General features: G+C 36.3%; 2 protein-coding genes across 2 annotated transcripts; both read right to left on the reverse strand.

Moving 5' to 3' along the window:
• Window positions 1-1268: 1268 nt before the first annotated feature.
• Window positions 1269-2231, reverse strand: LOC148092057 (olfactory receptor 5F1-like). The gene has a single exon (XM_087822280.1). The coding sequence runs from the start codon at window positions 2229-2231 to the stop codon at window positions 1269-1271; it is 963 nt and encodes a 320-aa protein (XP_087678406.1).
• A 5937-nt stretch (window positions 2232-8168) lies between these two features.
• LOC107545466 (olfactory receptor 5F1-like) lies at window positions 8169-9131 on the reverse strand. Its single transcript, XM_087822281.1, has one exon. It carries the CDS (start codon window positions 9129-9131, stop codon window positions 8169-8171), a length of 963 nt encoding a protein of 320 aa, XP_087678407.1.
• Window positions 9132-16986: the final 7855 nt, after the last annotated feature.

The following is a 16986-nucleotide window of genomic DNA, read 5'->3' on the forward strand; positions in this document are numbered from 1 at the left end:
GAAAGCAACAGAGAGTATAGTAAAAGGCAAAACAATTTACATTCATAATGGAGGGTTTAATACATATTCTCAGGTCTAAATAAGCAAAGAATGATACATTCACACTCAATAGAATATTTAGAAATCTCAATGATTTTACAATTTAAGTTTCTTTTTTAAGTTAAAGATAAAATATTTGGAATGGTTTCCATATAAATGCTTTGAACAATAAGCAAGAAAATATAATTTTAAAGTATTACAAGAAATAATCTAAATTTACAAAATTAAAGAATGGAATAAAGAAATAATCAAAATTTGAAGCACATATTCTATGAATTAAAATAAAATGCTAAATGCTAACATCATGAAATGACAATAGTCCCCAAAATAGGAAATGTTTGTAGATTTTGTAAATGAGATTAATGACATGTAGTAGGGCTCTACTGGAGAGCAGACAGAGAACATGGCATGTCTGAAATATGATGTGTCTGCAAACTCATGTCTCAGAATAACTGGATTTCATCATCCAAATATTGTTTTATTTCTGTTTTCTTCAAAATTAAAACACTTAATGGAAGGAATATAATATTAGTATTTACTGGTGAAATGTCTTGGTTCCATATATATTTCATTAAATGTCCAGGACAAAAGAAGTAGAAAGAATTGAGCCAATGGGTAGCCAGGTGGTGCAAAATAAAGTAGGTGAGCTATTCAGTGAAAGAGTGAACCACCCTGAGGACAGCCTGATCACTGGCCAGGTAACCAAAGTGGGGTGAGCGCATGGCCTTGGTTGCGCAGACAACATTGATGCCTTCATGAACGTCCACCTGGCCAAGGTCACCTACATGGACCTATGAGGGCACTGTATGTTGAAGCAGGGTGGCCTGTTAAGTGACAGGCCCTAACGCCTGCTATGCCACATCTCAGATGACTTGAATGTCACCTCTTTAATTAGGTGCCACTTCAGAGACAAGGGCAAAGGTGGGGTCTTGAGGAATTTTCCTTCAAAAACTGTAAGTGTTGTCATCTCTTTTTAGCAAGACCTGATCCCCACTCACTTTCCTCCAGAGTTGTCTAAGCCAACTCTCTGCTACCTTAATGCTAATAATGGTTAACTTTTATTTTTAATTTTTTGATAATGGAAGCATAATTAACATATAACATTATATTAGTGCTAGGTGTAAAGCATAATGAATCAATATTTCTACATATTGTGAGATCACCACAGTGTATCTAGCTATCATCTATCACTATATATACTTACAGAAAATTTTTCTTGTTAACCAAAGTCAGAGAAATGAAGGGATTTGTTTCCTGGTAATTACACTGCATAAAGCCTTCTTTACATCTTTATTCCTGAGGCTGTAGATCAGAGGGTTCAACATGGGGATCACCACTGTGTAGAACACAGAGGCCACTTTGTCCTGACCCAGGGAGTAGCTGGATGTAGGTCTCAGGTAAGTATAGATGGCGGTGGAATAGAAGAGAATTATGGCTGTCAGGTGAGAGGCACAGGTGGAGAAAGCTTTGTGCCTCCCCTCCCCTGAATGCATACGAAAGATGGAGAAGAGAACATAGGAGTAGGAGGTGAGGATGACCAGCAGAGTCCCCACTAGATTCACCCCAGCAAATGTGGAAATGATGCTTTCATTCAGGCTTGTGTCAGAGCATGAGAGCTTGAAGAGTGGAGGGCTGTCACAGAAGAAGTGGTGGATGACATTGGAAGCGCAGAATGGCAGGCTGCTCACATAACTTGTGTTCACCATGGAGTTGAGCAGTCCCGCTGTAAAAGCCCCCGCTGCCATTTTAAGGCAGACTGTCCTGGACATGACCAAGGGGTAAAGCAGGGGATTGCATATGGCCACATAGCGGTCGTAGGCCATTAACCCAAAGAGGATGCATTCGGTCGTGGCCAAGGCGATAAAGAAGTACAACTGCAGAAAGCAGCCAGCAAAGGAGATGGATTTCTCCTCCGACAACAAATCCACCAGCATCTTTGGGGTGATGGTGGATGAATAACAAACGTCCACAAAGGAGAGGTTAGCCAGGAAGAAATACATGGGTGTGTGGAGCTGGGAATCAATCCCGATCAAGAGGATCATCCCCACATTGCCACAAACTGTCAGGATGTAAATGACAAAGAAGAGCAAAAAGAGGATCATCTGTAGCTCCAGCGTGTCTGTTAATCCCAGCAGGATGAACTCAGTCACCGAAGTATAATTCACCAAAGTATAATGAATTATTCCAGTCATGTATTACAAATATAGGTTGTTTAAGCTTGTAGAGGTGTAGATATTTCCCTCTCCAAAGGTTACAGGAAATAGTAGAAATGTTAATGAGGTTATTCCCATGTGAAAAAAACCAACAACCTTAAGTTAATATAGCTTAGTAAATAGAGCGACTGTAGAAAGAGGAAAATTAGAGGAGAAATGGAGAAGCATTTGCATTTATTAAGCAACTGACTTTATTAAGTCTAGTTGTAGGTCCCTCAAATTGCTAGTCTCATTCCACATACTCCACTTAAGTTTCTACAAATGCAGCTTATGTTCTCTACCAGCCCACATCCAAACAAGTATTCCTGCTGTCGTCTCCCCTGGTCTCTGAAAGGTGTGTGCATTTAACACAAATCCTTTGTTTATTTCTCAAGACCACTCTGTTTATTCTTCAGCTCCAGTACTCATGCAATGCCTCCCAGAAATTTCTCATGTACCTCAAGCAGCAAAAATAGTGCATTTCAAATAACCAATATTTCCAACATCTATTGTATTTTATAGAATAATTTGGTAGTGTTTTAAAAATAAGCCAAATAATTGTTCTCAATACAAAGTACACTATTACATTGTCATGTAGTGCCAGACACATTACCTGTCCAACACAGTAAGTAACAGCATCAGATCCTCATGAGCTTCCTTCCCCAGTGTCTTTCTCATGTAGACTCTTATTTTCTATTTTATTAGGGGTTCTCAGTTGGAGCTTAAAAGTAAAATGAAAAAAATCACTTTGGAAATGCAATGCAGTGAATATTTGAATTACCTACTGGTAAAAATGTAAGACTCCTTCTGAGTGAATCCATGTTGCTACACTTTTATTTTGTTTTCCTGGAAGAGAATCAGGTAACCGTGGGGACTAGATTATAGGGTTTATTTGTGAAGTTAATCCTCTAAAGGCAGAATCTTCATCTCAAAAGAAAATGAAATATAATCACAGGTAGTTATAGGGAATCAAACATTGCATCATGAAGTGGTTCTTGATCTCTGTATTTCCTTAACGACTTTCGCCAATGTAAAAACAAAATTAATTGGCTATTTACATTGCCTCTCTCTCTTTGTATTTTTAGCCCATTTCAAATGCTTCATAGCCCAGTACCAAATTATTCTTCCCTTTACTTGAGTAAAGGAGGGTCCCTTCCTTTGTCTGAGTCCATTGAAACTTCAGTCTAACTCTACTCTTGAATGAAATTAATAAGGAGGGGCTAACTAAATACATTGTACAGTGTTTTAGAAAAAATTATACCCTAAACAAATAGGACCATGAATAAGAAATCTGAATTTCGTTTTTATGATTTCAGAAGTGTGATGGCCCATTGTAATGATCATCTGTGAGTCTTATCCTAGAAGGGGATGATAGCTCAGATTTCCTAGATCTAAAGATGCAAGTAAAACAAGGTTGAATAAGGCACATTGGGGTCATTATGCATGGAGAGTCTACTTGCAGAGGGAACTCATCATGCATTCAGTTTTGTATTACACTTTTCCACTTAAATGCTTAATTAATTTTCTACATCAGTCTTTAAGGGAGGCATTATTATTTCATACATTTGCAGATGAACAAAGCATGACTTTGAGCTATTAAATGACTTTCCAATGGAAAAATACTTAGGAATTGGAAGAATTGGCTTGAGCACAATCTTCAACAGAAAGCATTAATACCCAACTACTTAACTTTTCTGTCTAGTTTCATTTTATCTGTTTCTTAGAAGCTTTTATGTATATAATATGTATAATACATATATACACCTACAAATGTGCACACACACACACACACTTTTATATATGTGTGTTTCTTCTAGTAAATCCAATCTTCCAAACATCAGAGCAGTTTCTAGTGCTTCTAAAGAAAGATCTGTAACATCATGAAATATACTGCTTGGGTGGGTTGGGGGAGGTAGAACATGGTAAAGTGGGGATAAATGATGATGGAAGGAAACTTGACTTGGGGTGGTGAACATATAATACCATATACAGATGATGTATGATAGAAGTGTACACCTGAAACCTCTCTAATTTTATTAAGCAATGGCAACCCAATAAATTCAATAAAAAAGCTTGACTTAAATATCTCATAACCAGGGCATTGAAAACTATGCTGTGATTGACATCTGTGCAAACTTCTTTCTCTTTGTTTGTTTATTTATTTATTTATTTATTTATTTATTTATTTATTTATTTATTTATTTATTTATATATATATTTATTCTGTTTTTCCTTTGATTATCTTATGACTTTCAAAGTAGGTGCTCTAGTGTCCTGATCATTGTAGTCTTTTCACTGGGTCTAAATTTGCTATTGATCAAAGGGACTTTATGGTTTATGACATGTAGGGTAAGTTCTATGTTTCCACATGACAGTTCACTATTGCCAGAAGAAACTCTATGTAAAATAGAGTTAGAAGCATAATTGCAAATGAGCCAAATATTTTTGTTAATCATTGACAAAGAAACTCATTCTTTTGTTGATTCACATTTCCATAAATCTTGATTTTATGAGTTAAGATTGTTGTATACTCTGCAATTTAAATCTTTTTAAAAGATTACAACATGAAAGGTAGAATGAAATGCTTAATCGTGAAAATCTATTCAGTTGTATTAACAGGACATATTAATAGAATTTGTCATTTTCAGTTACTTGTTTATATTTTTCTACTTTTTAATTAGCTAATAAAAATTTTAGAGCACAAACTGATACCACTGTAATTAACTAGTTATTAATAATAGAAAAGGAGCAAAGGGAAGGCCAGACATTATAGGCATGTCATTTGGACAGCTTCACCAGGAAGCTGCAATTTTGCACTCCCCAGGGAACCACCAGCCTATTCTTGCAAAACACTGGGTGAAAGGGACTGGAGAAAGGAAAGATAGGTGCATGCCCCATAAAGTTGTGGTGACACAGGGAAGGTACTTGTCTGTCAGTCACACCTGGGAACAGAAATCATTGGCCAGACTAGGTGTGGCCACTGCAAGTGCATAAAAATTTGGGAACACATATTCTAAACAAAGGAGCTCTCTGTCTTGGGCTCTTGTTGTGTTTGGCTCTTGGATCGTGGCTCACGCTTGGCTTCCTTGCATTTGTCTGTGTTTTCTCCATATCCATGTGGCCCTGCAGACCCCACACACAATGGACTAATGGACTGCAGTGGGGAAACAGGAATTAAGTTAGACTGATGCTGGACTGGACCTGGCTCCAACATGGAAAGGAAACTCTGGACAATGGCTCTGACTTTAGCTCTACTGATGCCCAGTTACCCTTCTTCTATGACTAGACTAAGAGAAATGGGACCTTGGAAATCCAGGGGTATAATCCCATGGAAATCAAGCTTTCCACTATATCTCATTCTCCTGCAGAGGCTTCTGGAAATGCTTATTGCAGGGGTACCTTAAGAACCCTACTTCCATGATGAACTGGGGGAGATGAGAACCTCTCCAGTCCATTAACAAATTCATGTCTTACTTGAACTTTCTCTTTTCTTGCTGCCTTCTATATTTTCCAACATTATTGTCTTTTCCAAAGAATCCAGCCTTCTTGTGATAGGCCTGAAATAGGACAGCCTCAGTTTTGTCATTTTGTCTCCAGAATGTTTCAGGCTTAATTTATCTAGGACTCACTAGTTTGTATTTCTGGAGGCCCAGAGTATTCATTGAGCTCTCCTCCAATGCCATATTTCAAATGAATCAATTTTTTTCCTATCAGCCTTCTTCACTGTCCAACAAAATTCAGAAGAGCCTTTCTATGTATGATTATGGTTTATTACAGCTAAAGAAATAGATTAAAATTAGCAAAGATAAAAGATGTGTAGTGCAGTGTCCAGGAAAAACCAGGCATCAGCTTCCCTTGTGTTCTCTCCTGGTGGAATCATACAGACAGCACTTAATGCTCCCAGCAGTGCTCTCTGACAACTCAGATGAAGTATCACCAACCAGAAATGCTTATCCAAGTTTTACTGTCCAGGGCCAGTACATAGACATGGGGGGCTCACATAACTCTCCCTGGTTACTCAGTCTCCAACTGGCCAACCCTAAATTCAAGCTGATACAGCCAAATACAAAGCCCTACGCATACAAAAACACACATTCACCATGAATCACACATTAATGTAAACTCTTAGGTGTGGCCTCCAGGATACAAAGATGCTCTTATCAGGTGGGACATTCCAAAGGTTCAGAGGTCTTCTCTTGGGAGCCAGTCAAGGTCCAGTCCTGAAGACGTTTGGATATGCACAGTCTTGGCAGACCAGGCTGATTGAGTTAATTCTTTTCTGCATAGTACCGGTATATGCACAGGTTTAGTGCAGGTCTCCATCTACTAATAACATCATTTTTTTTGGTTGCTTATTTGAATGTATGCAATTGTTGAACATTGATTCTTTCAGTCCTTGCATCTTGTTGGCTGACTATTCCAACTTTGTGACCTTCACAGGTTTTGAAGTTAGTCTCTATTGGACTTACTTAATCACTAATGAAAATATTGAACAAACCTTAAAGTCATACACTTGAGACTTCTTTCATTAACTTTAATATATTAATTACTCAAAAACCATTGAAGAATCCAGCACATTGATTAATATCAGCATATTTGGGGAACGTGGTAACATTCAACATTCAAGTGAAATAAAAAGCTGGAAATTAGGAAACCAGAAAGCAACAGAGAGTATAGTAAAAGGCAAAACAATTTACATTCATAATGGAGGGTTTAATACATATTCTCAGGTCTAAATAAACAAAGAATGATACATTCACACTCGATAGAATATTTAGAAATCTCAATGATTTTACAATTTAAGTTTCTTTTTTAAGTTAAAGATAAAATATTTGGAATGATTTCCATATAAATGCTTTGAACAATAAGCAAGAAAGTATAATTTTAAAGTATTACAAGAAATAATCTAAATTTACAAAATTAAAGGAATGGAATAAAGAAATAATAAAAATTTGAAGCAAATATTCTATGAATTAAAATAAAATGCTAACATCATGAAATGACAATAGTCCCCAAAATAGGAAATGTTTGTAGATTTTGTAAATGAGATTAATGACATGTAGTAGGGCTCTACTAGAGAGCAGACAGAGAACATGGCATGTCTGAAATATGATGTGTCTGCAAACTCATGTCTCAGAATAACTGGATTTCATCATCCAAATATTGTTTTATTTCTGTTTTCTTCAAAATTAAAACACTTAATGGAAGGAATATAATATTAGTATTTACTGGTGAAATGTCTTGGTTCCATATATACTTCGTTAAATGTCCAGGACAAAAAAAGTGGAAAGGATTGAGCCAATGGGCAGCCAAGTGGTGTAAATAAAGTAGGTGAGCTACTCAGTGAAAGAGTGAACCATCCTGAGGACAGGCTGATCATTGTGCAGGAGACCTCCAGGGCCAGGTAACCAATGTGGGGTGAGAGCATGGCCCCTGGGTGCGCAGACAACATTGATGCCTTCATGAACGTCCACCTGGCCAAAGTCACCTACATGGACCACTGAGGGCACTGTGTGTTGAAGCAGGGTGACCTGTTAAGTGACAGGCCCTAACGCCTGCTATGCCACATCTCAGATGACTTGAATGTCACCTCTTTAATTAGGTGCCACTTCAGAGCAAGGGCAAAGGAGGGGTCTTGAGGAATTTTCCTTCAAAAACTATAAGTGTTGTCATCTCTTTTTAGCAAGACCTGATCCCCACTTACTTTCCTCCAGAGTTGTCTAAACCAACTCTCTGCTACCTTAATGCTAATAATGGTTAACTTTTATTTTTAATTTTTTATAATGGAAGCATAATTAACATATAACATTATATTAGTGCTAGGTGTAAAGCATAATGAATCAATATTTCTACATATTGTGAGATCACCACAGTGTATCTAGCTATCATCTATCACTATATATACTTACAGAAAAATGTTCCTTGTTAACCGAACAGTCAGAGAAATGAAGGGATCCGTTTCCTGGTAATTACACTGCATAAAGCCTTCTTTACATCTTTATTCCTGAGGCTGTAGACCAGAGGGTTCAACATGGGGATCACCACTGTGTAGAACACAGAGGCCACTTTGTCCTGACCCAGGGAGTAGCTGGATGTAGGTCTCAGGTAAGTATAGATGGCAGTGGAATAGAAGAGAATTATGGCTGTCAGGTGAGAGGCACATGTGGAGAAAGCTTTGTGCCTCCCCTCCCCTGAATGCATACGAAAGATGGAGAAGAGAACATGGGAGTAGGAGGTGAGGATGACCAGCAGAGTCCCCACTAGATTCACCCCAGCAAATGTGGAAAGGATGCTTTCATTCAGGCTTGTGTCAGAGCATGAGAGCTTGAAGAGTGGAGGGCTGTCACAGAAGAAGTGGTGGATGACATTGGAAGCGCAGAATGGCAGGCTGCTCACATAACTTGTGTTCACCATGGAGTTGAGCAGTCCCGCTGTAAAAGCCCCCGCTGCCATTTTAAGGCAGACTGTCCTGGACATGACCAAGGGGTAAAGCAGGGGATTGCATATGGCCACATAGCGGTCGTAGGCCATTAACCCAAAGAGGATGCATTCGGTTGTGGCCAAGGCGATAAAGAAGTACAACTGCAGAAAGCAGCCAGCAAAGGAGATGGATTTCTCCTCCGACGACAAATCCACCAGCATCTTTGGGGTGATGGTCGATGAATAACAAACATCCATAAAGGAGAGGTTAGCCAGGAAGAAATACATGGGTGTGTGGAGCCGGGAATCAATCCCGATCAAGAGGATCATCCCCACATTGCCACAAACTGTCAGGATGTAAATGACAAAGAAGAGCAAAAAGAGGATCATCTGTAGCTCCAGCGTGTCTGCTAATCCCAGCAGGATGAACTCAGTCACCGAAGTATAATTCACCAAAGTATAATGAATTATTCCAGTCATGTATTACAAATATAGGTTGTTTAAGCTTGTAGAGGTGTAGATATTTCTCTCTCCAAAGGTTACAGGAAATAGTAGAAATGTTAATGAGGTTATTGCCATGTGAAAAAAAAAACAACCTTAAATTAATATAGCTTAGTAAATAGAGCGACTGTAGAAAGAGAAAAATTAGAGGAGAAATGGAGAAGCGTTTGCATTTATTAAGCAACTGACTTTATCATGTCTAGTTGTACGTCCCTCAAATTGCTGGTCTCATTCCATGTACTCCACTTAAGTTTCTGCAAATGCAGCTTCTATTCTCTCCAGCCCACATCCAAAATGCAAGGACACAAACATTCCTGCTGTAGTCAACCCTGGTCTCTGAAAGCTGTGTGCACTTAACACAAATCCATTGTTTATTTCTCAAGACCACTCTTTTTTATTCTTTAACTCCAGTACTCATGCAGTACCTCCCAGAAATTTCTCATGTACTTCAAGCAGCAAAAATAGTGACACTTCAAATATCCAATATGTTGACATCTATCTGATCTTACAGAATGATTGTTTAGTGTTTTATAAAGAACCAAATAATTGTTATCGGTATAAAGTACTCTATGAAATTAATGTTACGTAGAGCAGATACAGTACCTGTTCACCGCAGTAAACAGCATCAAATCCTTATGAGCTTCCTACCCCAGTGTCTTACTCATGCAGACTCTTATTTTCTATTGTATTAGGGGTTCTCAGTTGGAGCTTTAAAAGAAAAAAGAAAAAAATCACTTTGGAAATGAAATGAAATGAAATGCAGTGAATATTTGAATTACCTACTGGTAAAAATTTGAGACACCTTTTTAGTATATATATGTTGCTGCACTTTTATTTTGTCTTCGTGGAAGAAAATTGGGTGACCATGGGGATTAGATTATAGGGTTTAATTGTGGAGTCAATTCTCTAAAGACAGAAATTCCCAGTCTCAAAATAAAATAAATTATAATCACATGCAGTTATATGGACTCAAACATTGCATCTTGAAGTGATTCCTGACCTCTGTATTTCCTTAAACTCTTTTGCCAATGTAAAAAAAAAAATTAATTGGCTATTTACATTGTATTTTTTACAATGTATTTTTAGCCCATTTCAAATGGGTCATAGCCCAGTACCAAATTATTCTTCCATTTTCCCCAGTGTGTGTGGGGTGGTGAGAGATCGTCTGAGTCAGTTTAAACTTCAACCCAACTCTGTTCTTGAGTGAAATTAATGAGGAATTTAATTAATTAATAGAAGGAGGAAGTAACTAAATACGTTGTACAGTATTTAAAAAAATTATACCCTGATCAAATAGGACCATGAATAAGGAAATTGAGTTGCTTTTTTATGATTTCGGAATTGTGTTGGCTTTGCAATTATCGTTCATGATTCTCATCCTAGAAGGGGATGATAGCTCAGATTTTCCAGACCTAAGTACACAAGTAAAACCAGATTGTATACAGCACAGTGTGTATCCATATGCAGGGAGAGTCTTTTTGCAGAGGGAACTCATCATGCATTGAGTTCTATATTACACTTTTCCACTTAAATTCTTAATTAATTTTCTATGCCAGTCTTTAGAGGAGGTATTATTATTTTATACATTTTTCAGATCAATAAAGCAAGACTTGAAGCTATTAAATGACTTTTTACGGGATAAACTGTTGGGAAGTGAAAGAATTGACTTGAGCACAGTCTTCAACAGAAAGCAGTAACACCCAGCTACCTAATTTTTCTGTCTAGTTTCATTTTATCTCAGTTATGTAAAAGATTTTGTGTGTGTAATGTATATAATACATATATACACATATACATGTGCACACACATATATAATGTATGCATATCTTCTAGTAAATCTGATTTTCCAATCATCAGAGCAGATAAAGTTCTGTGCTTCTAAAGTAAGATCTGTAGCATCATGAAAAATATTGTATGGGGCGGGGGGAGGCAGAAGAGGGTAAAGGGGAGATAAATGGTGATGGAAGGAGGCTTGACTTGGGGTGGTGAGCACACAATACAATATACAGAGGATATATTATAGGATCGTACACCTGAAATCTATATAATTTTATTAACCAATGTCACCCCAATAAATTCAATAAAAAATTCTTGACATAAAAATCCCATCATTGTGCCATTGAAAAGTACCCCCTGATTGACATCTGAGCAAACTTCTTTCTTTTTAAAAAATTTATCTTTATTGTAGAGAGTATTACAGATGTCCCCCATTTTCCCCCATTGCCCTCCCATCTGGATCCCAGACTACCTGAGGCCTTCACTTCACTATTGTCTGTGTCCATGGGTTATGCATAAATGCATGTAAATTCTTTGGTTAATCTCTTCACCCCTTCCTCCCCGCTTCCATTTGAGATTTGTCAGTCTGTTCCATGCTTCCATATCTCTGGGCCTATTTTGTTTGTCAGTTTATTTTGTTCATCAGATTCCACAGATAAGTGAGGTCATGTGATATTTGTTGTTCTCTGACTGGCTTATTTTGCTGAGCATAATATTCTCTAGGTCCCTCCATGCATCTCAAAGGGTAAGAGATCCTTCTTTTTCACAGCTTCATAGTATTCCATTGTGTAAATATACTACAGCTTTTTTATCCACTCATCTCTTGATGGGCAGTTGAGCTCTTTCCAGATCTTAGCTATTGTAATTAAGGCTGTTATGGACATAAGGGTGAATATATTTTTTCTGATTGGTATTTTGGGATTCTTAGGATATATTTATTTATTGTGCTTTTCTTCTGATTATCTTATGAGGTAATATAGATATTGACTTTCACAGAAGGTGCATAAGAGATAAACTATAGTTTTCTGAGGATTGAAGTCTCTTGACAGGGTGTAAATTTGGTATTGATCAAAGGGACTTTACAGTTTTTGACATGCAGGGTAAGTTCTATATTGTCACATGTCACTTAGTCCACTATTACCAAAAGAAACTCTATGTAAAAAGGAGTATGAAAGCATAATTGTAAATGCACTAAATATATTTGTTAATCATTGACTTAACTGACAAAGATACTCATTCTATTGTTGATTTAGATTTCCACATATCTTAATTATATTAGGTAAGATTGTTTCAGACTCTGTAATTTAAATATTTTTAAAAGACTACATGAAAGGTAGAATGAAACAATTATAAAAATCTACTCAATTAACAGGACATATTTTTGTTTTTTATTGTTGACGCTATTACAGATGTCCCCGTTTTCCCTCCTTTTGTGTCCCTCCACCCAGCCCCACACCCTTCCCTCTAGCCATCCCTGCAATGTCATCTATGTCTGTGGGTTATATATATGTGTTTTGTGGCTAATCCCTCCTTTTTTTCTTCCAGTCTCCCCCTCTGTCCTCCTCTCTGACCTCTGTCAGTATTTTCCTTGTATCCATGATTCTGTTTCTGTTTACCAGGACATATTAGTAAGAGAATTTGTCACTTTCAGTTACTTGTTCAGATTTTCCTTTTTAAATTAGCTAATAAAATTTTTAGAGCACAAATTTTTACAATTATTGGCCAATTTAATAGAACAGTGCCTGTCATATGGGAGGCCTTTAATAAATATTTGTGGGTAAATGAATAAATGAACAAATATAATTGATTATATTTTAAAATTTAAATGTAAAAGTCTTTAAGCCAGTTTTACAAATTATTAGATTCATGATTTGTGACATTTTAGGTTGTGAACATTATTATGTATATCATTTATCTAAGGATTGACCTTAGGATGTTAATATTTTACTCTAATAAGTTTATTCAAGTTAATAAGGCAAACGCATGTAAGAAATTGTAACTACAAATGTAAGATGAAAAGGTTCTTTATTTTATCATTTCTTCTGCTAAAATGCACATGTGGGTTGCTTTTTTAAACAGAAAAATTAAAATTAAGTTGATTATTTAAATAACTGTAGTATCTATTGATCTGTCTTGAGGTTCACTAAGAAATAACATAATTAGAGAATATTCCTTATGCTGAGCCCTATATTTTCCCCAACATAAAAAGTAAGAATTCACTATATTCAAAGGGATTCATTGCACTAAAACAGTGATTTTCAAAAACCTTTTTTTAATCTCATGGCATACATAAACTAATTACTAAAATATTGCAGCACACCCCAAATTTTTTTTTTCTGCTGAGCTGACTAAAAAAGGTATTTTGATTCATTTACACCGGACAGCTATAGTTGTGTTGGTTGTTGTCATTTTTAAAATTTGAAAATCTAAGGAAAAAGAAGTCAGTGCCCTGACTAAGTTGTCAGGCATTGCATGTTTTAAAAATTCTTGGGGCACACAGGTTGAACATCACTGCAGTAAAATAAAAAAATGTTGGGGAGGAAACCTCATATCTTTATCATATATTCATCAATTTTCTCTCAGAATAATCCTTGTTTGTAGTACTTATCCCTTCATTAATTATTGCTCTTTATTCTCTTTTAATGTAAGGTAAAAATAATTCACCAAAGATTTTTGATAATGAAGCTCATTGGGAATTCACCATGAATGTTGAGTTTATCTCAAAAGGTGGTAGCATTAGCATTAAAATTTGTGGATTAACAAGTGAAATGAAGTTGCTTTCAGAATAGTGGACAATCACCATTAAGGTCAGGGCTTCCTTTCAATGTAATGTTTCAGGTTTGTGGCCTAGTTGCTTGAATATTTGTTCCAAAAAATTATCAACCAGTGCCACATCTAGGGATATACCTAGATAAATTCTTGTCCCTGTTCACTGAGTGACATGTAAAGTAGCATTCATATTACCATTAGCCATGATAGAATATAACAGACAATTTAATTATGACATATTAAAGAAAAAGAATACTACATAGTTGTGAAAATAAAGAATGCAGGAATATGAGCATGATAGAATGTTAGAAACATAATATTGAAGAATATTATAAGCAATATAAAAGACAAACTGTGTATGATATTATATTCATAATATTAAAAATAAGTTTAAAAAATATATAGTTTTAGGGATATAGATGAATTCACTTTTAAAAGTGAAAGCTGGGGAATAATGAAAAATGTAGCAGAAGAGCAGTTGTCTCTGTCAAGGAATCAGGGTAATGGGAATGATCCAGAACTTCCAGTTATTGCAGTACTCAGTTTTTTATTTTTTATTTATTTTAGGAGGTGAGTTCATATGTGTTCATTTACTTTGTGTACTAGTTTACATATGTATGTTTTTAGAATAAATGGAAATTTCATATTTTACAGAATGTAATAATGAAGAATTAATGCAAAAAAAAAAAAAAAGGCTTAAGAAAATTTTTTGAGTTTAGGGCTTGTGTCTGAGGTTCAGAAGACCCCCATTAGATTCAATGATTGACTAGGACTCACAAAACTCAGAAGAGTTTTAATACATAGAAGTATGGGTTTTTTTTTTTTACAGCTAAAGAAATAGAAAATAGATTAAAATTAGCAAAGGAAAAAGGTGTGTAGGTCTGTGTCCAGGAACAACCAGGTATCAGCTTCCAAGTGTCCTCTCCTGGTGGAATCAGACAGGCAGCATTTAATGATCCCAGCATTGCTGTCTCACAACTCGGATGAAGTATCACCAACCAGAAATGCTTAATCACGATTTGGTGTCCAGGGTTTTATTAGGGTCTCAGTACATAGACAGGGAGGGCTCACATAACTGTTCTTGGTTACTTCGTCTCCAACTGCTCCACCCTGACCAAACTAATACAACTTAATCCAAAGCCCCAGGCATACAAAAACAGGCATTCTCCATGAATCACAGCATTACAGGCACCCAAAACACTAGGAAAGGTGTCACTGGACAGCCCCCTGAGTCAGAGGAAGAGGGCTGTCCCCACCTCGGTTTTTGTCTTTTCGTATGAATGAATTCAAATGAGTGACTCCAGATAATTGCGTTGTGTTAGAGCAAAGTTATTAAGTAATAGATTAAAAAAGTAAAACATGCAAATTTATTAAAGGAGCAAGGCAAGCAAATTAACCATCCAGCATAAAGTGTGGAAGTGCTCTCTTAGCTAATCCAAGGAGCTAGTGGGGTGGGAGGTTTCTGCCTTATATACTTTCTTGTCTATAGATTTAAAAATTCCTCTGCTGAATATCTTGGTACAGATTAATTTTCAAGGTTCCCCTTTACTTTGCTGTAGCTTTTCCAGAATTTGTGAGAAGCACTTGGCAATTTTATCTTGCCAAGCCCCAAGACTACTGTCTTTGTCCTTGTTTGGGGAAGATAATGGCTTATTATTTACAAGCCAGTTGCAAGCTGCCCAAACTGCTTGGTCTTGTTTAATTTTCTTGTCTCAGTTTCCCTATTCCTCCTGCCCTGGAATTTTCCTACCTTTTTGCTATCCTGTAACAACATCATTAGTGTGAACTGTTAGGTGTGGGCCCCAGGGTACAAAGGTGTTCTTATCAGGTAGGATATTCCAAGGTTTCAGAGGTTTTCTCTCAGAAGCCAGTCAAAGTCCAGTCCTTAAGACCTTTGCATATGCACAGTTTTGGCAGCCCAGGTTGATTGAGTTAACCCTTTCCTGCACAGTACAATATGTGCAAATTTAATGCAGGACTTCATTTATTAGTAATATCATGTGTTTTTTTTGTTGTTTATTTGGATCTATGCAATTGTTGAATATTAATTCTTCAGTCCTCCCATTGTTGGCTGATTTTCCAATTTTGTGACATTCACAGGTTTTGAAGTTGGTCTCTATTTGGTCTTAATGACTAATGAAAATATTAACCAAAACAAACCTTAAAGGCACACATTTCAAACTTCTTTTATTAATTTTAATACATAAATTATTTAAAAACCATTGAATAAGGCAAAACATTGATTGATATCCATATATTTAGAGAATGTGGTAACATTGAACATTCAAGTGAAATAAAAGACTGAAAAATTAGAAAAATGGAAAGCAATAGGCAGAAAGCAAAACAATTTACATTCATAAGGAAACGTTTAATACATATTCTCAGGTTCTAAAAAACAAAAAGAATGGTAAAATCACACTCAATATAATAATTAGAAGTCTCAATGATTTTACAATTTATGTTTCTTTTTTAAGTTAAAGATAAAATATTTGGAATGGTTTCCATATAAATGCATTGAACAATAAACAAGAAAATATAATTTAAAAAAATTACAAGAAATAACCTAAATTTACAAAATTAAAGGAATGGAATAAAGAAATAATCAAAATTTACATAAGCACATATTCTATGAATTAAAATAAAATGCTAAATGCTAACATCATGAAATGACAATAGTCCCCAAAGTAGGAAATGTTTGTAGATTTTGTAAATGAGATTAATGACATGTAGTAGGGCTGTACTACATGAGCAGACAGAGAACATGGCATGTCTGAAATATGATGTGTCTGCAAAACCACGTCTCAGAATAACTGGATTTCATCATCCAAATATTGTTTTATTTGTCTTTTCCTCAAAATTAAAACACTTAATGGAAGGAATATAATATTAGTATTTACTGGTGAAATGTCTTGGTTCCATATATATTTCATTAAATGTCCAGGACAAAAGAAGTGGAAAGAATACAACCAATGGGCAGTCAGGTGGTGTAAAATAAAGTAGGTGAGCTATTCAGTGAAAGAGTGAACCACCCTGAGGACAGCCTGATCATTGGCCAGGTAACCAATGTGGGGTGAGAGCATGGCCCCTGGGTGCGCAGACAACCCTGATGCCTTCATGAACGTCCACCTGGCCAAGGTCACCTACATGGACCACTGAGGGCACTGTATGTTGAAGCAGGGTGACCTGTTAAGTGACAGGTCCTAGTGCCTGCTATGCCACATCTCAGATGACTTGAATGTCACCTCTTCAAACAGGTGCTACTTCCAAGGCAAGGACAGAGGAAGTTTTA

Source organism: Miniopterus natalensis, chromosome 11, assembly GCF_054644295.1.
Source record: "Miniopterus natalensis isolate mMinNat1 chromosome 11, mMinNat1.hap1, whole genome shotgun sequence".
NCBI lineage: Eukaryota > Metazoa > Chordata > Mammalia > Chiroptera > Miniopteridae > Miniopterus > Miniopterus natalensis.

Coding starts and splice junctions, on each gene's coding strand:
- LOC148092057 (XM_087822280.1), bottom strand. CDS start 2,231: ATGACTGGAATAATTCATTATACTTTGGTGAATTATACTTCGGTGACT.
- LOC107545466 (XM_087822281.1), bottom strand. CDS start 9,131: ATGACTGGAATAATTCATTATACTTTGGTGAATTATACTTCGGTGACT.